Genomic DNA, 27,279 nt, shown 5'->3' with positions numbered 1-27,279 from the left:
CCCTAGATGCTGTATACATGGCCTCAATGTGTCCAGAAATGGAGTTTCTGAGGTTCTCATTTAAACCAGGTGTAGCTCTCAGCACCCAAATTCCATCAAAATGTCTAAATTTCCAATGTATGCAAACTAGATCCCATTCATTCATTCAAAATATATTTTTTGAGCATCTACTCTGTCCCAGGCACAATTATTAGTACTTGCGTGATAGCAGTGAACAAGGCAGACAAAATCTCTGATCTCAGTGAATGTATGTATAAACAAATAATTTCACACCGTGATATGTGCAGTGAGCAAAATAATACAAAGTAATATGATAGAAGACAGTGATCGAGGTGGTGAAGAGGTGACATTGATCTGAGACCGCTATGATAAGAAAAAGGCAGCTACGAAAAGCCCTAGGCAAAGAATACCCTAAGAAGGAGGAAGATTAAGGGTAAAACTTAAGTTGAAAGTGGATGGGCCAGTGAGCCTGGGATTTAAAGTAAGTGAGGGATTGAGAGTGAAGGGAGTGATGGGGGAAGAGATAAGAGAGGCAGGTAGGGGTCATGACATTCAGAGCCTTGTAGGCCTAGGTAAGGAGATTAGATTTTATAGCCAATGCAGAATTGAACCAGTGGAAGATTATGATGTAAGTTTTTTTTCTTTATTAATGTTTTTGAAAATTAAGATATAATTCATATAACATAAATGTCACCATTTTAAAGTACACGAGTCATTGGTTTTTAGCATTTGTGTATAAGTTCTTGTATGAATATAGCTTAAGTTTCTCTTAAGCATATATCTAGGAGTAAAGTTGCTAAGTCATATGGTAACTCTATGTTTAACTTTTGAGGAACTGCCAAATTCATTTCCAAAGTGGCTACAACATTTTATATTCCTGCCAGCAATGTATGATGATTCCACTTTCTCCACATCCTTGTCAACACTTGTTATTTTCTGTTTTTGTGATTATAGACTTCCTAGTGGACGTGAAGTATATTATTGTGATTTTTGACTTGCATTTCCCTACTGACTAATGATGTTGAGAGTCATTTCATATGCTTATTTGTGTATCTGCTTTGGAGAAATGTCTGTCCAAGTCCTTTGTACATTTTTAAATTGTTTGTTGATCTTCTTATTGTTGATTTGTAGAAGTTCTTCATATATGAGATTGGACAATTAGGTTCGCAAACTTGTTGCAATGATGTTACTAACCTTTTTTTGATATCAGGGAGATTATTCATTATGAATTTGTACCAACTGGATAAACAGTTTACTATTTGGAAGTGCTGAAAAGGCTGTGTGAAAAAGTTAGATGACCTGAGCTTTTTGCCAACAATTCATGGCTCTTGCATCATGACAATGCACCAGCTCACACGGCACTGTCTGTGAGGGGGTTTTTAGCCAGTAATCAAATAACTGTATTGGAACACTCTCCCTACTCACCTGATCTGTCCCCCAAGGACTTCTTTCTTTACCTGAAGATAAAGGAAATGTTGAAAGGGAGACATTTTGATGACATTCAGGACATCAGGGGTAATATGATAGCTCTGATGGCCATTCCAGAAAAAGAGTTCCAAAATTGCATTGAAGGGTAGACTAGGCATCGGGGCATATCTTCCCAATGGGTGTACTTTGAAAGTGACCGTAGCGATATTCAGCAATGAGGTATGTAGCGCTTTTTCTAGGATGAGTTCACGAACTTAATTGTCTGACCTCGTATTCAGGATACCTGGCCTTTATCAGACGTAATTTGCAAAAACTTCCTGTCAGTCTGAGTTATCTTTTCACTTTCTTGATAGTGTTCTTTCACCTTATATAAGTTTTTAAAAGTTCATTCTGGCAGCTATATGGCAGAGGGACTGTTGGCGTGGATAAGAATGGTGGCCTGGAGATGAGTTAGGAACTATTGCAGTGATCCAGGCAAGAGATGGTTATGGTTTGAATGGCAGACAAGGTTCTGGCTTTAAATTATAATCGCTAGCTCTAAGTAGGCTGTGGTAGATCAGCTGTCTGAAATTTTTTCCACTTTATATTGTTTTGAGCCTAGGCGGTAAAATTGTGATACAACTAACGTTCATATGGCTTGTTCATAGGGTCAAGAGCCAGCCCCACTATGTGACCTCAAGTGGCTCTGGTTTGTCAGACAAGTTCTAACCAAGGTTTTAGATTTTGGACACCCAAATTGCAAATCTCCCATAAAAAGATGGTAAAATTTATTAATAAACTCATACACAGGAATGGAACTCTTAAGATAAAGAGAATAAACCATTTTCTTAGGTTGAAGTAGAAAAACAACTCAAAGGCCTGTACCTAGACTCTCCATCCCCAGCAATAAAGTTTCCTCAGCAAATCAAGGAGGAATTAGAATAATGTAAAAGTTACGTGTCAGCCTGACTATAAGAGTAAAGGAACTGGATGAAATAAAAATTAAATAGAATGAAATAAAAAATTAAAAAACAAATAAAACAAAATAAAAAAGGAAGACAAGATGATCAGCTGGAAGGAGAGTAAACTTCTCTTAGGAAACTCTCTTAGTCCATTCAGGTTGTTATAATAAAATACCATAGACTAGGTGGCTTATAAACAACAGAAATTTATCTCTCACAGTTCTAGAAGCTGGGAAGTCCCAGGTTAAGATGCAGGCAGATTCAGTGGCTGGTGACAGCCCACTTCCTGGTTCATAGACTGCTGTCTTCTCACTGTCCTCACATGGTGGAAGGGACAGGGAGCTGTCTGGAGTCTCTCTTTTTTTTTTTTTCCTAAAGATTTTATTGGGGAATTGGGGGAAGGGGAACAGACAAGTTGCTGTTCTTTTGTTCTTCAGTCTAGTTGTGGAGGACGTCGCTTCACTGGCCCATGTTGGTATTATCATTGCGCTCTTCCCGGGTGAGGCAGTCACTTGCCGGTCATTGGACAGCCGCTCATGGCGGCTCACAGCAGCTCACGAAAGCTCATGCCTGATGCCAGCCAGCCCCACTGCAGCCTACACCATCACTGGTGGGTGACTCACGGCAGCTCAGCTCTAGGTCAAGCTGTTGTTCACCATCTTAGCTGTAGAGGGCACAGTGTCACTGGCCCTCATGTGTGATCCGAACCAGGGCCCTGCTGCTCACAACTGGTGTCCCAAGCCAACTCCTAACCAACACGCCATTTGGCTGGCCCTGGGGTCTCTTTTATAAAAGCATTAATCCCATTTATGAGAGCTCCACCCTCATGACCTAATCAACCCCCAAAGACCCTACCTTCAAAAACCACCTTATTGGGTATTAGGATTTAACATGAATTTGGGAAGGGCACAAACATGCTGTCCATAGTAGAAATAGAATGAGTGCTTAGTGGAGAGGCTAAACCTATAGGGAGATCAGTATGGGCTCTTGGAGACCAGAGTGGACATACACAAAAGGAATAGGAAGTGTACTCAGGTCTAATTGTTCATAAAGAGGGTATTAGAAAAGGTAAAGATGTTTCAATTATTACTAGTGCAGGAATAAGTAACTGGGCCCCATTAAAAAACAAATGAAAAGATGGAAGACCTTTGAGTGAATTCATCCCCCACTGCCTGCAAAAAGCGAGATTCGGGAGCTCATTGAGAGCCTCCACTGAAAGGAGATGAAGAATCCACAGTCAGGTCAATTGGGGAACAGTCTTTTGAAGACTGGTGTAGTTATACCAACTGGTCACAAAGAATCTGGACAAATTTGAGAGGGGAAAACTAGGAAGAAAAGCACAAAATACTCAAGTCATTGTTGTCTGGGTTAGATTCAGAGACGGTGATTGCAGGTGGCAAACAGGTTTCGGCTGTGCCTTGAGGGCACGTGCTGGAGAAATTAATCGAATTGGCACATGGAGGGAAGGCACAGCAGAGATGAGAAATGAGAACAGAGAGCCAGACAGAACAATAACCAACTGAGTCTAGGCCCAGACTGGATGTTGGTTGACGGGATAATATGTTCCAGGTGGGACTATCCTACATGAGTAGGAGAAAGTGACCAGCGTGTGTTTGAACACTGTAGCTTTTGGTAGCCTTAGAATTTATTGATTTCATATATCTCACTAAGGTGGACCTCTACACATCAAACACCTAGAGGAATATACTAGATCATCTATTTCCTGGGTTAGAAGGCAAAGAGAAAATAAAAGGAAGGCCCTCAATCCCAACCCTATCTGTGTTGGAAAAGGAACACAACCAATTTAAGAAGTAGGTTAAACTTTTAGAAATTCAACTGAGTCATTCTGGAAGGAGCAGGTAACAGCAGAGGGCAATGAAACACCAGAAGCATGTTCTAGTACTTCAGTTAAAGATGTCCCAGAAATAAATATTCAAGGACTGGAATATTCAAAGGAGGGGGAAAGACAGTGACTCAAAGAGCCTATTGGAGAGGAATAGATTCCCACAGACCACGAGAAAACACAAGCTCTGAAGTATCAGTAATCCTGTTCAGGAATCTACTAAGAGTAATTCTTTAGCTGAATCAAATATGACAACTCGGTGAAAATCTCTTTCCTAGGTAGATTTTATAGTTCTAAGCAATTTCATAGCAAGAGGCAATAGAAGTACCCTCTGTGGCCTAGGACCAAAGAGGCCTGCTTATGGGTTGTGGATGAGGCCTCTTATGGGATGTTCAGTGCTGCACTGGGATGCCGGAAACATGGAGCTCAAAGAGAAAATGGAAAATCAGAGATTGTAAATAAATAGGATGGCAGGAGCACATCAAATAAAGCCTGTTATCTGGGCTGCCACCAACATAAATTTCTAACTTTACAAGAAGATTATAATGTCTCAAATGCTATCTTAGAAAGAAGGCTATGTGCCTATGCCCAGTACCAAATACTCCCCGCCCTCCTCCCCATCCCTAATATGTAGATACATGGTATCAAAATTAACTACTAGATGGGACACAAATCCTGATTCAGTGTAAAATCAGAGATTGTGGGCTTCAGATAACTAGTCTGGACTCACTAGCACATACAGGTTAAAACAAGATATTTTGTTGGTCTTACCTCCTTTCATCCAATACCACTGATCTCTACTAGGGTCTTTGGTGACACTAACTCTAGCCTCTGGACACATGGTTTTACTTGTGATAACAAGATTGAGTTGTTTTCTAGATTTGGTGGGTTGGGTGCCAGTGCTGTGATAGTCCTTTGCGTTCTCGTAAGCCTTGGAGCCCTTAAACACAAAACATGCTGGAGATGCATTCAGTGTGCACCCTTAAGGACCTATATCCATTCCATAGAAGATAGCCCAGGTTGTAGCTACTAAAGACACCTTAGCTGTACCTGGTAGCAAACACCCTTCTAGCTGAAAATGGGCAGAAATAAGAAATCAAAGAGGAAAAAATTTGGACTTTAATTTTTGGATCTTTAATTCACAAGTGTAAGAGAATATGATTTTGAACTTTAATTCTTTTGACCTCTAAAATCTTTGGAATAATTTGCATGGAATTTAATTTTTAACTTTAATTTCCTCCCAGGAAAACCCATTAAGAAAGCAGTTAATATTCAAATTTGTGACTCTGTATGTTGATGGCATTTTTATGACTGGAATATATTTATGTTGTTATTTTATCTCATTGCCAAACCTTTGATGAGCTATGTTGGACAGTGTGGCTGGACATGGTTTGAAATGGTAAGAGAATAGAGGAAGAATTTCTAACCTTGGATGCAGGCTTTAGAATTAGTTTAATTAATATGTTATTCTGACCCATTTTAGGACCTCCTGGAGTTAAAAAATAAAACACTGCCCACCAGCATCCCAGGAGAGCCATCGGTGGTGGGAGAATAATCTTTTGAACAGTGGGACCAGGATTGCCCAGGTGGATTGTTAACTTTGCCTCCCAAGGAGGGCAGCCACACCACTAGTTAATGGTTAATCTTAATGGGGTAAAAGAACAAACTCTGGGGAATGTTGGAGGAGGGGAATCTTCTTTCCTGTGACTTCTTGGTAACTCCCTGGTCTTTCCTCATCACCACTCACTCTTCCCAGAACTCGTCAGGCAGTGCTGGATGATGCCGGCAGCCTCCTCCACCCTCTCCCTCCTCCTTCCTGTTGGAGACCTGTCTGCCTCCTGCGCGTGTGTATTCTGCCTATTCTTCCCTCCACACTGTAAGTATTACAGGGGCAGGCGCTGCAACCTGCACAGGGAGGTCTGCGGTGGCCCAAACAGCCTGGGAGTGGGTAAGAAGCCTCGCTGTGGGTTCATAATATTGGAATTCGTTCGCTTGCAGGTAGAAGAATAGGCTGTAAATATTAGCTCTACTATGAATAAAGGTGATATTTTGGTCTCTGCTTGTGTGACTTCTGTGTCTACCTTTCAGATGGTTCTTAAATCGGCCTGGGAACCAGAAGTGTCAATTTAACTCTGACTGTTAGGATGACTATACATTTTTGGAGGTAGAGCTGATAGGGCTTGCTGATGAGTTAGGTGTGGAGTATGAAGGAAAATGACAAATCAAAGATAATTCCTAGGTTTCTGGCTTGAATGACTAGGTAAATAGCAGTGCTATTTAATGGCTTAGGAGCCCTAATTCTGAGACCAGAGGTATACATGTGGTGAGCCATACACGACTGGTGTGTCCAGGGACGCTGTACATGGTTTGGTGGAGGGTGGGTGGGCACTGTACATATAGTGAGAATGACTTAGTAGGGGAGCGGTGGCTTGAAGGCCAGGGGAGTAGGAGGCCATTGATGTATAACAGTTCAGGTACAGTACAGTTAAGAGATAAGAGCCTCAAGTACAGTAGCGGGAATAGAGAAAGGGGAATTAATGCAGGAGACAGTTAGGAGGTAGAAGCAATAGAACTTGGTGACTAGTTGGGTATGAATAGCGGGATGAGGAGAGGGAGTCAAGAGCAACTCCAAGGTTTCATGTTTATGAACTTGCCCATCTAAGTTAAACGTTTGGTAGTGACTAAAATATGTTAATTTTTATAGATTCTGCCATTTTAAATATGACAACTCTTTTAGCCACAATAAAGGCATGCAGGGCATAGGGAGGGAAAAATGGAAGGATTAACTTCTCCAGAGTCTAAGTGTCCTATTTAAAGAAAAAAAGAAAAAACTATCCAAAACCCTTAAAAGCAGCAGCTAAGATGAATCCTTTCGGTTACAGTAGTCTTCTTTTTAGTTGTGATACACTGTATCAGGGGTTGGCAAATTTTTTTCTGCGAGGAGCCAGAGAGTAAATATTTGAAGCTTGTGGACCATGTGGTCATTGTTGTAACTACTCAACTCTGCTGCTGCAGAGCCAAAGCAGTCATAGACAATTATGGGCATGGCTGGGCCCAATAAAACCACTTATGAAACAGGTGGGGGGCCGGATTTGGCTCACAGGCCACAGCCACGGTTTGCCGACCTCTGCACCTTACATAATCCCTTATATGTATGATATGCCTGTCCTTCAACTCTTACTAGGTGGCACTGGCTCGTGCCAAGACTAGTTAATAAAAGAGGACCGTGCAATACTCCACAAGGCTGGGAGGAAAGGGGCTCATTTGATTGATAAGGTCCTAAATTACGGTAGCAAGTGGAATATGACACCCATATATGGACCTATTGAAGGCTATTGGCAGGAGATTAACAATCTGATGCAAGATGTCTGAATTTTTCATGGGATGGCCAAAGCAGAGAAGGGTTAGAAAAGAAAAAGAAAAAAAATCTCTGCGGCCCATGTACTTCTGACCATGTCTCCACCTTCAAGATATAAACCTTCCATCTTCTCCCATTCAGCAGCAGGAACAGGTGGAAACAAGAAAGATTGTGACTCGTAGCCCACGGAAGGGATTGAGGATTTCCAGGACACAGGAGGCGGACAAAGGCTTGCTAATGTGGGAAAAAGGTCACTGCTGGAGAGGAAAGGTGGGAACCACATGGAGGGAGAAAAGCAGCGGAAGCCCAGTGAGGGGAGAGGAGAGGGTGGTGCGATGAGAGACGATGGGTGTATGAGAACACTTTCCATGGCCAAGGAAACACCTGTGGGGGGATACCCTCAAGGTCTGGTCAATGAGGCCTACACTCACAGGCTATGCTCAGAGATGAATCAGTTAGACAAGAAGGGCCCTGGTGAACTTCTCCTCTACTAGACACACACAGTTTGGAATCTGTCTGTGGGAATACTTGAGATAAGAATTATTAGACATTCCCATTCTAGGCGGGGCATATGTGTGTGTGTGTGTGTGTGTGTGTGTGTGTGTGTGTTTGCTTGGCCAAGGATACCAGTCAATGGCAGATATGAGAGACACGGAAGGATATAAAGGAAAACAAGAGAAGCCAAGAGAATTCTGATGTGATTTTAGTCTCCAGATAATAAAACCACAGAGCTGGAAAGGACTATGAGAGAGTATCTGACCTAGTCTTCTGCCTTTAGAAAAGTTAGTTTTTCTTAATGGTGTGCCTGACAAAAGACCAGGTTCTCTCCCTCAATAATCCATTCCAGTATTTTTTATTGTGGCAGTCTGGAAGTTTTTCTTTATGTCCAATAGAAATCTCTCCAACTTTCATCCCATTTTCTCTTATTTGATATTCTGTGCTATAGCCAAAACAAAGCAAAAAAACCCCAACTCTTTCAAAAACACTTTACAGTCCTTAAGACATAGCAGAGGATAATTTATTAATATTAGGGCATTTGAACATTGGAAACATTCAAACAACAGAATTGTGATGATGATTCTCCCTGCCAGTGTTGGCCCAGTGGCCTGGGTCACTCAGTGCAGACAGGGTGGTGCAAATTATAAAGGACAAATAGAAAATAACCTTGTCAGTGGCTATTTCAGGGGAGAGGACATCATACAGATTATGAAATAAAGGTCATTTACTAGTGAGTAGAAAAAAAAAACTACTGTTGTACAGGCTGAAATAGACATTTGAAAAGGAAAAGGACTGCAAAAGCAACAGACATTGATGAATCTGTTCAAATGAGTGTTGCACTCACATCTCCTTTAGTTTTGCTAGAAGCAATTCCCACAAATCCTGTTAGCAATTTTCTCACACTTCTCTCTGCAGACAATCAAGAATTTCACAATAAATAAATATTGCTTTCTTTTTTTATTATTGCATACTGCTTTTGGGGGGGTTATTTTAAGAAAATGAATATACATCACCAATTCTCTATTTTTTTTCATAGTGTGAGAACTGAACAGCATAACCTATTTGTTCTGTTTAAGATCATTAACTATTTAGGGTTTTTCATAATGTGTTACATTTTTGTTGCTGTTTTGACTCTCAGGTAAACCCAGATAGACATCTTTACTTGGTGCAAAATGACAGCAAATCCTTAATCCATTCTTTTTTTATTTGCTTTTATGAGATAAAATGTTCTCAATCATACAAGGCTTCTAAACGTACATATTTTTGTATTTTGATCATTAAACACATCCTATTTTAGATACCACTGTGTATCAATCAGGCTACATTAGGCTATGCCGTGGTAACAAATTAACTCCCAAATCTCAGTGGCCTAACATAACAGAGATTTACTTCCTGCTCACATTACATGTCCTGTTTGGATCACTGAGGAGCTCTCTTCCACACAGTCTCTCAGGTACCTGGGCTAATGGGGAAATCTGACACTTTGTAGCCGCATCATCTGGAACTCGAGGACCCCATGGTTCCTGCAGCAGAAGAGCTGCAGGGTCACACACCAACTCCTCAATGCTTTGCCCAGAAATGACACTCAGGACATTTACCTGATAAAAGGTCTTTTAGTTGATCACAGTATTCTTTTGAAGTTTAGAATGATCTTCTCTTTAGTTATATCACCCCTCATTCATCTTTTCTTAGGTGAATTCCAGTTTTGTTAGGCTTTCCTGTTAGCATTCTGAGATATAGACAGAAGGATCAACTCTAGGTCATGTAAAAGAGAAGGGACTTATTAAGGGAGATTAGGAAGTCCAGGTAGTCATTGGAAAGGCTGGAGGGACAGGTTCTAGGGTGAATTACCACCAGTCCCAGAACCAAACTGTCTTTGCTGCAATGGGGAAGCTACTACTGCTCCCACTGAAATCTTCAGAACCATGACATTGAGGCCACCTGTGCTAGCAGAATGGGTACCTGAACCCTGTCTGTTCTTCAGGTAGTTTCTGACAGGTGCAATGGAGAGCCAGAAACTGAATTATAGGATCTCACCCTATAGACTCAGACAGAGGCTAGGGAGATTAGGAAATATTAAATTTTAGAATTCTGGAAGACAAAATTCACACTGAGGTGAACTATCAAAATGTGGTACAGTTTTTTCAAGAGATTTGGGATTGCCACGCATAACGGATGTTTACTATACTTTCTTTTATAGCACTCATTTTCTTTGTACTTGTAAATTTTTTTTTGTTACTAAAGTAATATAACTAGAGATGAGAAAGAAGCACTCATATTGCCACCACCTTAACACAGCTACTGTTATTATTTTGGTATATTTCCTTTTTGCCCTTTTTCTGTGCAGAATTCTCCTCTATAAAGTCATGGTGACCATAAATACTGATTTCCTAGTGGAATATTAGAACGCAAACATTTCCCCCCATGTTGCCACATTATCTTCAAGATCATGAATTTTAATGGCTGTGCAATATTGCAGCAGTTGGGATGGTTTTACCATGTAAATTTACTATGTAAATATAACATTGTGATGCAAGTCAATAGGTATCACTTCTCTGATTACAACTGTAAACTGATTTTTTCATTTGTGCTGCAATTACATCAACATCTTAATGTTTACCTTAGTTTTCAGTTTCCATCACGATGTGTGACCTCACAGAGACACAGTCCAAGACTCAGTGTAGCTAGGGAAAGAAAGATGAAAATTTCAGGCAGTTGTTTCATTTAAGTACAAAAACATAATCTTAGCTTTTTAAAAAACATACTTTTACTATGTAGCATCCAGGCCGACTGTCAGTCTTACTTTATATAATGCCAGGTCATTTTTTAAAAATTCCAGAGAACTGTTCCATTATTCATTTGCTTATGTCATCATAAACGTAATGTAGTTTCTAACTATTATATACAGCAAAATCAAATTTCATTGAACTATATACCTGCCCCAAAAAGAAAAAGCCACACACACTAATAGCCTTAAGAAAAACCCATTAATTCATTTGGATTATATATATTGAACACTCACTCTTCCAAAGAATTCTGCTAGGCCCTGTGTGAACACAGCGATGTATAACATTTGACTCCTGCCAAGGAGAGGCTTCAAATCTCTGATCAGGAACTATTTTGTCAAAGCAGCAGTATGTTGTATTGCTTTCTAAGTTTTATTTAAAGGCACTAAAAGAACATTGGATTGATAGTCAAGAGCACTGTGTGATTTTTGACAAGCGAAGAGAAGCAAAATTTTGCCACTCTGAAACTACCGTTTTGGGATACTGTTATTAAGCTGTTTATTAAGAAGGAAAACTCATAAAGAACCACTGGGCCTTTCCCCTTTCTTGCCCAAGAGAGTCAATAGAAAAGTGCCCATCAGGAAGGAAATCTTAGGATGTATGCCTTAGCCTAATTTGAATTAAGTATGATAAATAAGAGCCCTTTAGGCATGGGCATGTTAGCTAGATACCTATGTCCCATTGTTTCTGAGTTGCCCAGCAAGAATTTACCTGTCATGTGTGTTCCCCTCTTCCTCAACTACCTGTAAGTTACCTGTTCTCACTTCTGAAATCTAATACCCTGTCCCCCCACCTTTTCTCTTTTGTCAAAAAATATCATATACACCCAATGTTGCCTGTCTCTGGAATTTTCATGCTTATGTGAATTCCCCACAGGCATATATAAAGAATTTGATTTTCTCCTGTTAATCTGTCTTTGTTTGATTAGCCCAATTAGAACTTTAAAGGTGGGAGGAAAAGTATTAATTATTTTTTAGCACCCACACAAGTTATCCAAATTCTCTAGGCCTCAGTTTCCTCGTCTGTGAAGAGAAGTTTGTAGACTGGGTGAGAGCTCCGATTTCTCATTGCTAACATCCTAACGATAGAGGAAATATTCCACAGGCTTCCAGTGGTTCTCTATCAAAAAAAGAATAATACATATATATTTTATATGTTTATTTTTATATACACACACGCATATGAGTGTACGTACAACTTGTACTTGCTTTAAGAAAACTTATAAAATGAGTAGCCTGTATAAAATGCATAAACTACTAATATAACCTTAAAATCTATTGTGAAAAAATCTGTTACTCCTAAAGAGTCATCTACAGTGCTGGCAGTCGTGGAGTCTTGATCTGCTCCAATTTGGTGAAAGTGCTAATGAACTGCTGGACAAGATTCTCTCAAACAAGATCACTTAGGTACAGGTTTCAGTCAAAAGAGAATAGTTACTATTTTTAAGTGCCTAATGGACAGCCAGCCAATGAATAAGGTACTTTTCACATGAAATCTCATTTAATCTCACAGCAGCCCTATGAGGGAGACATTATTATTTGTCTTACAGACAAGGAGACTGAGATTTGGGAAGTCAAGTAATTTGTCCAGTTTTCCAACCCAGGTCTGTCTGACTCTGAAGTCCATGCTCCTTCCATCCCAACCTATTTTGTAGACCTCTCTCACTGGACTTAATTAATACTGATATTCCCCTTATGCTAATAATCATATTGTATTTGAACTAATTTGTCATATCCTGATGTGATCAAAACCAGCAAATTTTCCAAAGTTTAAAATATAGTCTTAATTAAAATCTAGTCTTCTTTCGCATGTGTCTTTCTAAAATGACGTAGAGAAGAGCTTCCCCCCTTAACCCATAACTCTCAAGAACATTTGAGTCAATGGTTCTGGGTCGCAGTCACTCGCAGATGAACCTCAGAGTAGTTTCTTTTGAAGGATACCTCATTTGCAATCATTAGTACTTAGCGTGTAACTACACGATCAGGCCTGCAAAGCCTTTTACAATTATTGTCTAATAAATACTTCCAACAGCTTCTGGGGAGACCAATATTTTACAGAAAGACAAAATGAGATGTAGATATGTTAATTTACTTGGCCAGGGTGACACAGTGACTTTCCGTGGACATAGCCAAGGGAAAGCTGAAGCAGTCTTCGATTATTAGGCCAGAATTTCTGCTCCTTAAATAACATTTAACAGTTGCACTGCTCCTGGAATTGCAGAATGCTCACATTACTTTGCAGATGAATCTGTGATAGAGGTACCTTAAAAAAATCTGGAGTTTGCAATTTTCTATCTCAAAGTGATTTAGCTTATTTTCCAGTTACCTTTCAAATGTTTGCCCTTGAGTTAATTGACAAAAAGCTGCTTTACTTCTTCATTTTTATCTTTAATTTTTGCATTGATTTCAAAGTGAGAGACACGATGCCGTTTTATGTACTGTAGGCTTCCTTGCCACCATTTTGGCCGGTTCTTTTAAACTCCCGGATTAACATAAGACTCAATGCTAAAATAAGAAGTGTGAGAGAGAAGTTGCTGCTCAACCCATAAACGGAAGTCCTCCTGTATTTGACTTCCAGCCAGAGCTACCTGAACACAGGTCCTTGTTATTAAATCAATATTTTCTAATTCATTTTACTGTTCATGCTTGGCAAGACGAACTTTTGTCTTTTAACCTTTGTGATGACTAAGCTGAATGTGTCTTTGGTTTAGATGAAAAATTCTACAGTTAAGAGAAGGTAGTTAAATCTTTGCTGTATAGCTAATAAATAAGACTGTGGTATTTTATGTTTGATTTCATGATGCTTTGAATTTGTAGTTAATAAGCAGACTCTCTAGCATCACATTATAAATGCAATGCCAACTTTATTTAAAATTTTATGTTAGGTCATAAGATAATTTGACAGTAATTTTGGTAGCTACAAAGGAAATGAAACACCAGCAGAATTTATTTAAGATGCTATCATCCTGTACATTTAGAATCAGAAAAATAAAACTCTAATAACAGAAGCACTAGTATGTTTTACTAGGTAAACTCTGAACAATAATTTTTAGCTCGATTTATTGGTAATTTTACAGGTAAGGTATTTATTAATTTCTCTGAAGTATAACTTAGAAATTATGGAAGAAAGGTAATTTCATTACTTGACAAATATTGGCAGCCTCTTTTGCAATTGACTTTTCTCTGAACTGCCCTTTAAGGATGTTTTCTTAAAATTAATTATGATGATATTTTAACTAGTCTTATTTAATCTTCTGAATAATTTACCTCTTTAAAAAATATTTATATAAGGTCAGGTCTCTCAGGAAATCCAGAATAAGTGGAAATAAATTGATGCAGTTGGGAAACTTAACGTATATATCTGAAATGTACATAAACATAAATTCAAGCATTTCTATTTGACAACTCTAGGGTGATGAATTTTATAGAATTAACTGGGAAAAAAACTGAATTAGTAAAACGATGTTTCTGTTACCAGATTAGTTAATTGGCTCATTGCTTGACAAAGGGAATGAACTGTCCACATGAAATAGTTACTGGTCAGCAGACCCAGAATGATTGGGTCCAAACCTGGCTCTGTTTGTTGATGATGAGTCACTAATGTCTGGTATTGGGTCCTCACCCATAAAATGTTACAATGCCCTTTTTATAGACTGAAGTGGATGGTGAAGAATGTTTTATCAAGTACTCATAAATACTTTGAAGATGACAAGTCATGACTGTTATTAGATCATAATATACAGAGTAGATATTAAAGAACTGCTAACTCATTACTGTTATGCTTGAATGAATTTCCTAGCATTGGGAAACTTTACTTAGCTAAATATAGAGTCCAGCTGCTGGCATTCAGAGGAAAACGGCTATGTTAGACTCACCGAGCAAAAGCATGTCAGTGTCTAATGTGGCGTGGATATAGGATTACATCCTCTATTTGACTTTACTTATTGTGTGGTGTCTTTCAAACTGGTCCTATGGAGATGTCATCATTTTAACTTCAAATTATTTATTTTAATATTACTTCTGTTCCCATCCAGCCCTTAAGGGCAGGCACAGAAATATAAATGGCTCCACTACATATTGGTCTAGCTATGACTCTTTTATCACCAATGCTCTGATTATTGTGTCACTCATTGTTGGGAGCTCCAGTTTTTAGCTGACTTGGTTATGTGGATTTCACTGCCTTCCCAACAGGTGACAGTCCTGGGAATGACTTTCCCTCTCTAAACCATCTGCTATAGAAATACCTTTCTTAATAGCCCTTCCAAGAATCTCCAAAGTAAAACAAAGGAACAAACGTAAAGCCTCAAAATCCTGAATATTAGCAGGTACATAAAATTATCTGATCACTAAAGTCTCTTATAGGACCAAAATGTTGTCATCCTGCAATTTAATGGAAAAAAAAAGAAAAGGAAAAAAAAAAAAGCTCTCCTGGCAGTTTCTACCTATCCCGCCCAGGATGGCACACAAGGCTGACCTGCTGCTGCCTTGCCATCTCTTCATTGTCCCCGAGAATGCAGGTGTTGAGGACAGACCTGGGACCCTGAGGTACAAACAATAAGGCTGCCCACAAAGACGAACCACAGGAGGGGTCAAGGCAGAAGAAGCTTTATTTCCACGTGGGAGAGAGCCCGGGCCTCAGCTAGGGTGAGGCAGCTGAGGCACCTGCTCTCAGGGGCAGCCTGAGAGTGAGTGCCTCCTGGAACTGGGTACCCTAGAAGCCCAGCCCTCGGGAAAAGTCTGAACAAGGCTGTGCCAGGGAGAAAAACAACCAGCCACAACCCTGAGTATCTCCAAGCTGGCATTGTGAGTTGGAGAAGCTAGGCAAATGAAACCAAGAGCTAGAGGGTGCTTTGTTTTTTGTTGTGTACTGTCTCTGACCTCAGGGCACTAAATTCCAGCAGTTTCACAACCCTAATGGCCCCCCACCAATTTCCTGCTCTCCCAAGAGCACCACAAAGAGGAAGGGACAATTAATTTTAGGGGTCACTATGGAGACAGTAGAGAAGAAATGAGGTGTGTGGTGGGGGAAGGGTGGGGGGTGGAGAAAGCAAGGTCAGAATGAATGATGTACGTGAAGGCCCAGCCACGGGGCTTCCCCCAAGTTAACATTCCCTCTGCTGAGCTGGGTGTGGGGGACACCTCCCTGCCAGACGGCTTTAAATCTCCGGCTGCACTTTGAGAAACGCTTTCACCCTCTTGGTAGTTATTGCTCCACTTTGCACAGAGTAGAGGGTGGCCAGACCTGTTTTCACTTCACAAAACTGAACTTCAAAATCTATAACTGAACTTCAATTTCTAGTTCAAGTTTCCATTCTGCCTGATAGCAGAAATATAGTCAGTAGGTTAATAGATAAGCTTACTTCTGGGTTTTTTCATAATTTCTGATAAAGTCCATGAATTCAGAATTTCCCCTTTCCCCCTATCTCCCCAGAGTGGCATCTAAGTTATATGGGACAGGGGGTGCAATGTTGGGTTCCTGGCCACCCACACCATCCAGGCTGGCATTCACTGCTTCTGTCCACGTTCCCATGGTCTCTAGTCATCAGTCCAGCACTGCAGCAACCTTATTGTGTCTGTGGTGACATTCCCTGAGCCACCCCCTCACCCTCCTCAGGGACTGGGGAACTACTGTCCTCTTGAGCCACTCAAGACTAGGGGGGATATAGGAGACTTGGTGGCTGTCTTAGACACACCTGGTTGCCTCTTCTACCCTTTCCTGTTCTCCCTGGCCCCACCTGAGAAGTGAGCCCAGGCCAATCTGCTTTCAGATCCCCAAACCTACCTGAGGATTCTATCAGTTATTGTGACTCCCCTCCACCCTCCAGCCCTGGGGCCTCAGCCATATCTTAAACCACTGTCTTTATATGACCGTCTCTCTCTTTAGCTTGGAGAATTATCCAGCACTACTACAGCGTCCAATATAGTAGACACTAGTCACGTGTGGGATGGGGGTTAATATAAGCGATATACTAGCTGTACTACTTTAGAATTTGTTTTTTTTCCTTAATAATACCTGTTAGCAAGCTTTCCCTATAAATGGACACCTGTTTCATTATTATTTTGTATGTGTGTGCCGCACAGTATTACATGGTTTGTTCACATTCATTATTTGTTCTGTCTCCTTGTAGCAACCAAAATAAGCTAGGCTGTGCAATAGTAACAAGTAGAATCTTGGTAGTTTATGAAAAGGACTGTTTATTTTCATGCTTGTGCTACCTGTCCCTTGTGGGTTGACTGAAAGCGCTGCATTGTATGTGTGTGTGTGTGTGTGTGTGTGTGTGTGTGTGTGTGTGTGCGCGCGTGTGCGCGCGCACGCGCACACATATACACACTTGTTTCTGTACTTCTTAATCTGCTGCATTTTAAAAATTGTTTATTACTCATGAATATTTTTGGCTCTTTTTGCCCAATTAGCTTCTCACGTTTCATGCAGAACTCACATTTTCACTATGGTTTTCCCCCTTAGAGCCCTCTTCTCCCTCTTCTCAGTAAATGGCATCACTAACCTCCCAGTTGTTTAGTCAAAAATCCTGAGTATCTTGGGCTCTTGCTCTCTCTCTCAGTCACATCTAATCCATTAGTAAGTCTGGTGGCTGCTGCCTTTACATTATAATTTGAATCTGATCATACATACAGATGTATTTGCTGGTAATGGCTATATGCCCTTATTTTTAAAAATCTGCTTATATATCCCACCCTTCTTTGTAGATAACAGCAGCCAGGAAAAGGCTGGGTGCCTAATGTCGTCAGAGGCACCATCTCTGAACTGCCTTCCTCTAGATTCTTCATGTGTGGGCAAAATAAAACCTCTAATTTGTTTAACCCACTGGGTGGTTTTTTTGGTGTCTATTGCTTGAAACCAAAAACAATTCTTAACAAATAGGGGGCTTTTAAATCAATAGTATTGGGAAAATGTACAGTACATTTGGAAACCAGATACACTGTTCATAAAGAAATGTCAGATGGATTTAAGCTCTACACCTAAAAAGCAGAATGATAAAAATATCAGGCCATCAGTAGGATGAGGTAGTTACTCATACTGTTTGTCAAATAGATCTGGTTTGCTTCCTCTCTGGGCGCACAGCGGAACTGCACTCCTGCCTCATTGTGGTTACAGAGGGTTATGAAGCTGGTTCTGGCCAGTGAATTGTGAGTGGAAGTGGTAAGTGCACTTCCGCCCAGAGCACTGAATCGACTAGGTAAGAGCCTTCAGAGTTCTCTTTTCCCCACACCACGGTGATGGCCAGTGTTCCTGGTAGTGGCTGCTCCATTAGCTTGGGCCCCCGAATGAGAAAAGAAGCTTTGTATCTTGTTTGTTTATATATTTATCTCCCCCTCCCATCTTGCATTCCAATGCAAACTTAAGAGCAGGGACTTTGTGGTATTCACCGCCATACCTCCAATGTTTAAGATAGTAACTGAGTTGGGCAGCCGGGTGGCTTAGTTGGTTAGAGTGTGAGCTCTTAACAACAAGGTTGCCGGTTTGACTTCCACATGAGATGGTAGGCTGCGCCCCCTGCAACGGTGACTGGACTTGGAGCAGAGCTGCACCCTCCACAATTAAGATTGAAGGACAACAACTTGACTTGGAGCTGATGGGTCCCGGGAAAAACACTGTTCCCCAATAAAGTTAAAAAAAATAAAATAGTAACTGAGTCATAATAAAATGTTCTATTATATTTGTTATTGATTGATTTTGATTGGGACTGAATTTACCTTACTGATTAAACTGGGACTGAACTGGGATTTTTTTACAATGCTATATTTCTTCTTTACTTGGTTATTTTTTAAAAATTAGCAGTCAAGATTTACTATTTTCTTCATACAGACCTTGCACATATGTTATTGAGTTTATCTCCAGATACTTCACTGTTCTCATTGCTCTTGAGAATGGGATCTTTCTCAGTTATTGCTGGCTAAGAGGAATGCTACTTACCTTTGTATATGCTGATCTTGTGTCTGACCACAAAGTAAGTCTTGGGTTGTCATCCAGTTCTCTGGGTTTTCTGGGTAAACAATCATGCTATCTGCAAATTTTCTTGCCTTTCTCTCTGACTTGGGACTCTTGGATGACTGTCTTATATTTTTGGGCTCTCTAAATGTTATTTGAATTAATATTTCATGACATTTCTATACTACAAATTTACTTATTTGATATTCTGTATCACAGCTGAGATGGATAAGTCTCTCCTCTTAATGAAAATGATGTCTGCTATTTCAGTGAGTTATGTTAGATAGTGGGTTAATAGAGCCAGTAATGATAGGGTTCTGAAGACCACGTACATGTGGGAGAGAAAATCATTAGTAAACACTAGAGATGAGCTTGGGACAAGCTTAGTCAGGTTATCACACTGGCTGGGGTTGGCTAGCTAGCGCATAAACATGACCTGAGAAATGGAGGCACTCTTCCAACCACAATGGGAGCTCCGGTGGAAAGATGAAACAGGAGGTATCAAGAGTCTGTTCAGGGATCTTTATGCCCAAACCCCTAGAGAAGCAGCACTCTTGAGGAGGAATATTTTGATGGAAGAGAAAACTGTGGCTTCCATGAAGGGTACCTACAATCTACACTCTCCAAGAATGGCCCAGATCTTCCTGGAGCATAGTTGGTGCCCTGTGCCACGAATCAGCATGATTCACCGGGGCTCACATGACATGGCCTCCCCAGGAAGGCTGATCTAAGGCTGAGTCACAGATTCTTGCCCTAGGCTTCTCAGTAGCCTCTGCGCCCACTACCTGGCACAGAGCTTGGCACATGGCAATTAATAAGTATCTCTCTAACTGCTGGCATAAAGATATTTTCTGAATGATTACATCTGATTTTTGTCAACTCATGAAATTTAAAAAAAAAATCAAAAATTTCCATACTGAATTCAAGAGAAAGCCACATTCTATAATCTTTCTGTGAAGATCTTCCTTACTTCTGAGGAGTTACATTTCATACTGAGATTTCTGTAAATATTTTCATGTAAGCTCATGTGTATATTTTAGGCTTGGCAAGTATCCAGTAAAGGATTAGTGGGGCAAGATGTCCCAATACATAGCTGTATAGAAAACTGACAGAGAATACAGAGTGGGCAGTAATGAGAAGCCCATACTCAACAACCAAGACATTTTCAATGGTTAAAAAAGACTGTATCCTGAAAGTTAGATTCCAAGGGTTAGGGATGCTAGTTTTAGAAAGAGTATGACAAAGGTGAGTCAGGGTACCTATTTTAGGAAGGGACTGGAGTGCAAGAAACTTAGTTACCAGACTTGGGTTTCACAGTCAGGATGGGGACTTACTAAAAAAGGCAAAAAATAAAAAATAGAAGTTAAGTTTTAAAAAGCAATTGCCTAGTTGTTAAAATTTGGATACCACGTTATAGCTAGGTTAACGGTTAGGATGGCTCTGCGCTGGGTTGTAGAAAGGAGGATTGGAGCTGCTTAAAAACTTGATGTCTTAGATCAGGATTGAGACTACAATTAACTTCCAAAATAGGATCAAGTGGCCTCAACTATGGGGTGGAAGGATTACAGGCTTGGGAACCATGTTGTGTCTGATACCAGCAACTGAGGAAGGCAAATATGGTACTATGTCCCTCTCACACTCATAATAGGCTGTATTAGGTTTCTCCAGAGAAATAGAACAGATATAGATGTAGATATATAGAAAGAGATTTACTATAAGGGATTCACTCAGGCGATTATGGAGGCTGAAGAGTCCCACAACCTACCGCCTGCAAGCTGGAGGCCCAGGAAAGCTGGTGGTGTAGTTTCAGTCCAGACTCAAAGGCTGAGAACCACGGGAGCCAGTGGTGTAAGACCCAGGCTGAACCTGAAGGCCCGGAAACCAGGAGCACGGATGTCCAAGGGCAGGAGAAGATGGGTATCTTGGCGTAGGCAGAGAGCAAATTCACCCTTCCTTTGGCTTTTTGTTTTACCAGGCCCTCAATGGATTGGATGATGCTCACCTGCATTGGTGAGGATCATCTTCTTTACTCATTTTACTAATTCAAATGCTAATCTCTTCCAGAAATACTCTCACAGACACACCCAGAAATAATATTTTGCCATGTCTCTGGGCATTCCTTAGTTTAGTCAAGTTGATACATAAAATTAACCATCACACAGACATGGTTAATGGACCATAGTGCTCTTTCTCATGAAGCCAAGACACAACTTTATACTTCCTCTCAAAAGAGTTGCTAACAATACATCTCATTTGGCCAGCAAATATAAACCTATCTGCTATCCCTATGACCAATAATAACAGCTATCATTTACTGAGTGTATACCATGTGTCACGTACTAGGCTGTGTTATCTCATTTATTCCTTACAATAACCCTGAGAAGTAGATAATGTTATTTCCCAATTTATAAATGAAGAAATTAAGGTGAGAGGTAACTTGCTCAGGTTCATACAGGTAAAAAAAAAAGATCCAGTTGTGATTGGGAGCCACATCTGTCTGGCTTCAGTCTGTGCTTGACTCATTTAACTTGGAAAGTTTAATGCTTCAAGCCTGTACTGAGCTAAATACTCTGATTTACTTCTAGAGCATTGAAGCTATACCCTGCAATTTCTCATACTGGAATTAATTTTTAGCTATGCACTTGAACCAACCGTGTGCCCCAAGTTGCACTATTTGAGGTCAGGACTACCAATGGAGAATATAAAAGTACAAGGGCAGAATCCTTGATGAAAGTAATTTTGTCTCATCTGACCCTTGATTGGCATTTCTGCAAAGCCAACCCCGAGAACTTGTAGCAATGGGACAGGGCCTGGGAAAACTTCAGGGGCTACCCTATCTGTTGGTGGCCTGACTTATGTCACATGTCACTTTACATGTGATAACATTTTCTTTTCTCTCTTACTCTACCATTCCTTTGATCTCCTCTTAGTCAAAATTTCCCTTTTTGAATTTCTTAATCAAAAATTATTATCTGGATATATTAGTACACGGATCATTATTTACACAAGTATTTGACTTAGTCACATACTTTATCGTGTTCTTTATGAAAGTGAGATTAAGTAATTTTTTTATGGTCACCATTTTTACTTTCATGCTTATCATAGGAAGAAATTATTTTTTTAAAGATAAGAAAAGAGTAAAACAATAATAAAGCTTGTTGCTTATGAGTTTTAGCTTTCACTCAGACATAATTATTTTACTTACATACTTCTAAAATATTTAATAAGCATATATTAAAAAATAGCACAAGATGAGCTTCTCCATTATGACTATATTAAAGACCATTCTATTTCAAAATAAAAATTTGAAACTCAGAAGGATCTCAACATATTTCTTGATGCCCTTTAGCCATATGATGCCCTTTAACCATATTACTAATTTGGGCAGAATTTTTTTACTCAAAGTTAGTTGGTGCACACATCCAGGGAATGTTGATACTCTTCCCCTCCACAACCTTGTGGTTTGGAGCTGGGGACAATAGGGGCTAACAGGAAAGGAACATGATTGCCCTCAAGAAAGGATCTACTACTGGCTGAGGTTATATAAAATAATATGTAAACCACAAACAAAACCCAATTTGTAACATGAGAAACTTGTTTACCTAGGCTGTAATATATTATAATATTTCAATACTTTTAAAAATAATACTGGCTACTCCTCTAGCATTTCACTGACCTAACTACCTAACCAGGCAGAAAAGAAGAAAAGGGAAAGAAATCAACTGAAAGGGTAAAGGAAAAAGGAGAGAACAGGGAGGTAGGAAGAAGGTAGGAGGGTGAAAAGGGAGAAACGAAGTGCCCTTAACCCTAGCCAGCCCTCCTTGGAGGCAGCACGAAGTCATGTCAATGACATCAAGTAGATGTCATGTTCTCTTACAATTTTGATTTCTTAGTTTATCCTCCAGAAAGTCTAAAAAGGAGAATGTCAGCGAGTGACTGGGCATATTTGAGGAGAAGCTATGCAGACCTAGCACTCTAATCTTTCATCCTGAAACTAGCTCGCGCTTCCTCTCATGAAGACACGCAAGTCTCATGTGGTCAATATCAGGGTGACCACACACGCGCACAACCGTACGTAGCCTGGTGTTCCCAGGACAGGCCTGTTTTCTGACGTACTCCTTATAAGCGCCCATTCCACTTTCAAAACTGTCCAAGTTTGGATGATATATGATGTGAGCACCAGGCATGAGCCATGCTCACTCGACACCCATCTTCAGCCTCTCTCCTCTTACTCCTCTGCCAGCACACTTCTCAACTCCAGAATCATGAAACTGCTTCCGGTTCCCTGGACACAACTTGCTATTGCACCCTTCTTTCTGATGACTTCTGTGCTTCCTTAAGGCCTGTTACTCTATTTACAGCAACATTCATGCCACGTTGGTGTCTGTCTCCTTTTTTAATTTTTTAAATTTATTTTTTTGTGTCTCCTTCTTAGACTATTAGTTACTTGAAAATGGAGACCGTTTTGATTACATCCATATCACTAGTGTCTACATTATATCCAGACGTATTACATGCTGAATATAAGTTTAAGGCATGAACAAAGCATGTCAAAATTACATATGTACAAAAACGAAGATAGGAAGAAAATAAATAATAGTGAAATTCATAATCACATTAGATTTTTAAATGTTTCAGATGACTTAAATTTCTTTTTTTTAAAGATTTTATTGGGGAATTGGGGGAGGGGAACAGTGCTGGGGAATCAGGGGAAGGGAAACAGGCAAGTTGCTGTGTTTTGTTCTTCAGTCTAGTTGTGGAGGATGTCGCTTCACTGGCCCATGTTGGTATTGTGATCATTGCGCTCTTTAGGGGTGAGGCAGATTGGTCGCCAGCTTCTGGATGGCCGCTCATGGTCGCTCTTGGCAGCTCACACGTCTGGCAGCCGCACATGGTAGCTCATGGCAGCCCACTGCAGCAAGGGCTGCAGCTTATGCCATCGTTGGCGACTCACATCAGCCCAGCTCCTTGATTTTATCACCATTCAACACTTAGCAAGTGCCAGAAGCTAGATCTGAATTCAGATCCAGTGTTCTACTCATGTGACAAAAAGCTCTCCACCTTTGCTGATGTGGATAAAAGTGATGGTTCTATCCTGGAAAATGGCATTAGGGAAAGCTTCCTAGGTTGGAATATATCATTCTTCACAGACAGCATAAACAAATCTCAACCAGGATAATGAATGCCTGTTAACGTTACATGTTCGAAAATACAGTATATCTCTGACAAGTAGTGTAGAAACACTTGAAGTCTGGAATTTTTACTTGCAACAAAAATTAAAAATTAAGCCTAGTCTCAGTGGTGGTTATACGGGTGTTTTCAATTTGTGATAACTCACTGAGCTGTACATTTAAGATTTTTGCATTTTTCTGTATGTGTGTGATACTTTAATTTTCCCAGTTTGTTTTTTAAAAGACTGATGAAAAAGTTATTGTTGGAAAAACAGGATATGTTCTAAGTTTGCATAAGCTAAGTAAGCCACACAACCTCATCCTGAATCTTGCTTCTTTATCTGTGAAAAATAAAGATAATGAAGAAATTACCACTTCCTTCCAAGAGATAAGTTTCTATATCTTTACTTGGTCAGTACATGGTTGAGTTTCTAAGTTAGGGCTTTTTGCCTCCCACCTCCATGGTAAGAAATTAAAATGTTTCTTTCATTCCTGTATTTTATTTTATTTTTTTATTTTTATTTTTATTTTTTTTAGCTGAGCCATCCTGCTACCTGTTGGCAGCTCAGCGGCTGCTCAGCTCGGGCTGGACTCGAACAGCTGTTGCTCAGAGCTCAAACTCTTGAGCGAGCTCTTAACCAACTGAGCCACTCGGCCGGCCCTCATTCCTGTATTTTAAAACAAATTTCCTGTGACACTCGGAGCCTGCTAATAAATCTGTCACAATCCTACCGTTTTTTGTGTTATTTTTTTTCAAATCTCAGAATGATTTACAGAAAACAAATACCTTGCCTTCCCTCAGGTTTGACTAGGACAAATGACTCTATAAATGTTGTGGGATAATAAGAAAGTATGGTGAAACATTTGTAGACTTTTTCATGAAAGTCATCAGGGAGAAAGTAGTTATTTTACTCCCTATCACAGAAGCATCATCTTTTCATTTGGTTATAATATTCATCCAGAATTTAACCCCTCATTTGCTTGGCTATCCTGAAAACAAGGTGTAATTGGTCAAATGAGAAACAGAGTGAAAGCATATATATATATATATATATATATATATATATATATATATATATATATATATATATACAATAATCCTCATTATAGTGAAATTAAAGTACTACCCCAGTACTGACAGATTTCATAAAGAACGTATCAGTTTTAAAGTGAAATAAATGTTAAACCCTTTTAAAAATTAATTTATTGAAAATATGGAGTTGGGGAAGAACTCAAGTGGTAGTGTAATTAGATTTCCTAAATTCATCTTTGGAAGTGGTCTCACCACATGTGTAAGCTGAATTATTTCTCTACTTACTATACATTGCAGCCTAACTTGATTAGCTTATTTCAATTATATTCTTTATTTCAACATGTTATTTTTAAAAATTTCAAACTGACAGGAGAGTTTAAAAAAATAATATAATACCACTATGCTGTACACCTGAAGCTAATACAATATTGAATATCAATTGTAATTGAAACATTTTAATAACGGGGGATAGGGGAAAGGGAAAAAGAGGTTCAAATTTCCAGGTATAAAAAAAATAAGTCATGGGGATGTAATGTACAGCATGGGGAATATAGTCAATTATATTGTGATAGCATTGTACGATGTCAGGTGGTTGCTGGACTTATCACGGTGATCACTTCTTTAGGTATATAAATGCTGAATAACTATGGTGTACCCCTGACACTCATATAATATTGTATGTTAGCTATGTTTTAATAAAAATATTTTAAAAAAATATTATAATGAACACCCAATAGCCCTCACCAAACTCCATCAATTGTTAACTCTTGCCATATTTCTGTGTGGTGTGTGTGTTTGCTAAATCAATTGAAATTAATTGACTGATATCACCTCTGAATACTTTAGCATACATCTCTTTAGAACAAGGACATCCTCCTACATAACCACAATACCATCACTGCACTCAAGACAGTTAACAAATCTCAAGTTATATACCAGGGGTGCCAAAAAAAATGTACGTATACAAGTGCCCTTTGGTCAACATTGCTCAAGCAGTAGTTCGCCGTAATCAGAAGGGTCTGGATGCTGATGGTAACCACTTTGAGCACCTCTTGTAATTGCAGAAGTCAAACGTGACTTGCATTCATCTTTTGCTATCGGTATATATTGAGTATTACAATTTAAATACAGTTTTCTTTTCTTAAAATGTGTATACATTTTTTGGCACCCTCTGTATATGTCTAATCACTATGTTATACACCTGAAACTAATATAATATTGCATGTCAATTGTAATTGAAAAATTAAAAAATGATCTAAAAAATAAATAAAGGAAACGGGTCAAAATGCAAAAAAACCCAACATTTAGCATTGATAAAAACACCATCTAATATATAGTTCATAATCAACTGTACCAAACTGTCATAATGTCTTTAATCAATTATTTTTGGACAAAGGATCCAATCAAAGATCACACAATGCATTTAGGAATCATGTATCCTTTAATTTAGAAGATTCTTCCTCCTGCTCCCCACTTATTTTTTTCTATCTTTCATGACATGGACGTACTTTGAAAAGTTCAGGTCTGTTGTCTTGTAGCATGTCCTACAATCTAGATTTGTGTGACGGTTTTCTCATGAGAGTTAAGCATGTTTGTGGAAAAAAATACACATGCATACTGTACATTCCTGTTGTTTTCCAAACACATCCTATGTTTTCCCATTTCTGAGACTTTCCTCACACAGACCATATCTTTAATTAATGCCCTTCCCCCACTGCGTCTCTACAAGGCCCAGTTCAGTATTTAACCTTCTCTAGGCGATTTCCCTAATGCCCTTCATCCTGATATAATATTTGACTATCAGAATACTTTAGCTTTCCTTTTCTTACAGTATTTACATCTTTTTTTTTTACTTTGTATTATTATTTTTTCATGTTCACGTATTTTTTTAATCTTCTCTCCAATGAAAGCTTCCTAAGGGCAGGACTAATTTATCTTTGAACTCCCTGGAATCTAGCATAGAGTGGTTCACAAAGTAGACAATCAATACATGTATTTGTTGAATGAATGAATAAGTGATTAAAAATGTTATCTCAGTTTCTGAGATACAGTGACTTGGTTAAGAACTTAATGTTTCTTTAAAAGGTTTGAATAATTTCTTCATAAGTGTACTTTCTGCACACAAAATAGTCGATATAATTTTTTAAAAATAAAATTTTAGTTTTAATAAAAATGAAATATTAATATGTATATTATATGCCTTGGTATAGCTCTTTTAAAAATCAACTTGCTAAGCATTGAGGGAAGCCTTTCAATCTTTTTTTTTTTTTT

General features: G+C 39.3%; 1 protein-coding gene and 1 long non-coding RNA gene across 10 annotated transcripts in view; one reads left to right on the top strand and one right to left on the bottom strand.

Moving 5' to 3' along the window:
* ARL14 (ARF like GTPase 14) overlaps positions 1–27,279 on the top strand; it is a 94,664-nt gene that overhangs the window by 41,070 nt on the left and 26,315 nt on the right. For 2 of the 8 annotated variants that reach the window (XR_002122182.1, XR_002122184.1), the window contains exon 1: positions 5,636–6,088. The exons of 1 other annotated variant lie outside the window; for it this stretch is intronic. Coding sequence is in view for 1 of the 7 variants with exons in the window: in XM_019626938.1 (XP_019482483.1) it covers positions 5,989–6,088 (100 nt within the window). In the remaining 6 variants the exon portion in view is untranslated. Of the gene's footprint in view, positions 1–5,635; positions 6,089–7,711; positions 7,841–17,561; positions 18,297–27,279 lie in introns of those variants that run through there. 5 more of the 8 variants (XR_002122185.1, XM_019626921.1, XM_019626903.1 and 2 more) reach the window with 5 other exon arrangements.
* Positions 8,519–27,279, bottom strand: part of LOC109373236 (uncharacterized) — a 34,279-nt gene continuing 15,518 nt past the window's right edge. The window contains exons 4-6 of one of the 2 annotated variants that reach the window (XR_002122186.1): positions 10,689–10,752; positions 9,667–9,797; positions 8,519–8,977 (exon numbers count right to left, since the gene is read on the bottom strand). This is a non-coding gene — a long non-coding RNA (uncharacterized LOC109373236). Of the gene's footprint in view, positions 8,978–9,666; positions 9,824–10,688; positions 10,753–27,279 lie in introns of both variants that reach the window. The other variant, XR_002122187.1, reaches the window with a different exon arrangement.

The sequence above is a fragment of the Hipposideros armiger genome, unplaced genomic scaffold (assembly GCF_001890085.2).
Source record: "Hipposideros armiger isolate ML-2016 unplaced genomic scaffold, ASM189008v1 scaffold_16, whole genome shotgun sequence".
Taxonomy (NCBI): Eukaryota; Metazoa; Chordata; class Mammalia; order Chiroptera; family Hipposideridae; genus Hipposideros; species Hipposideros armiger.
This window is presented reverse-complemented; position numbering and strand designations above follow the sequence as displayed.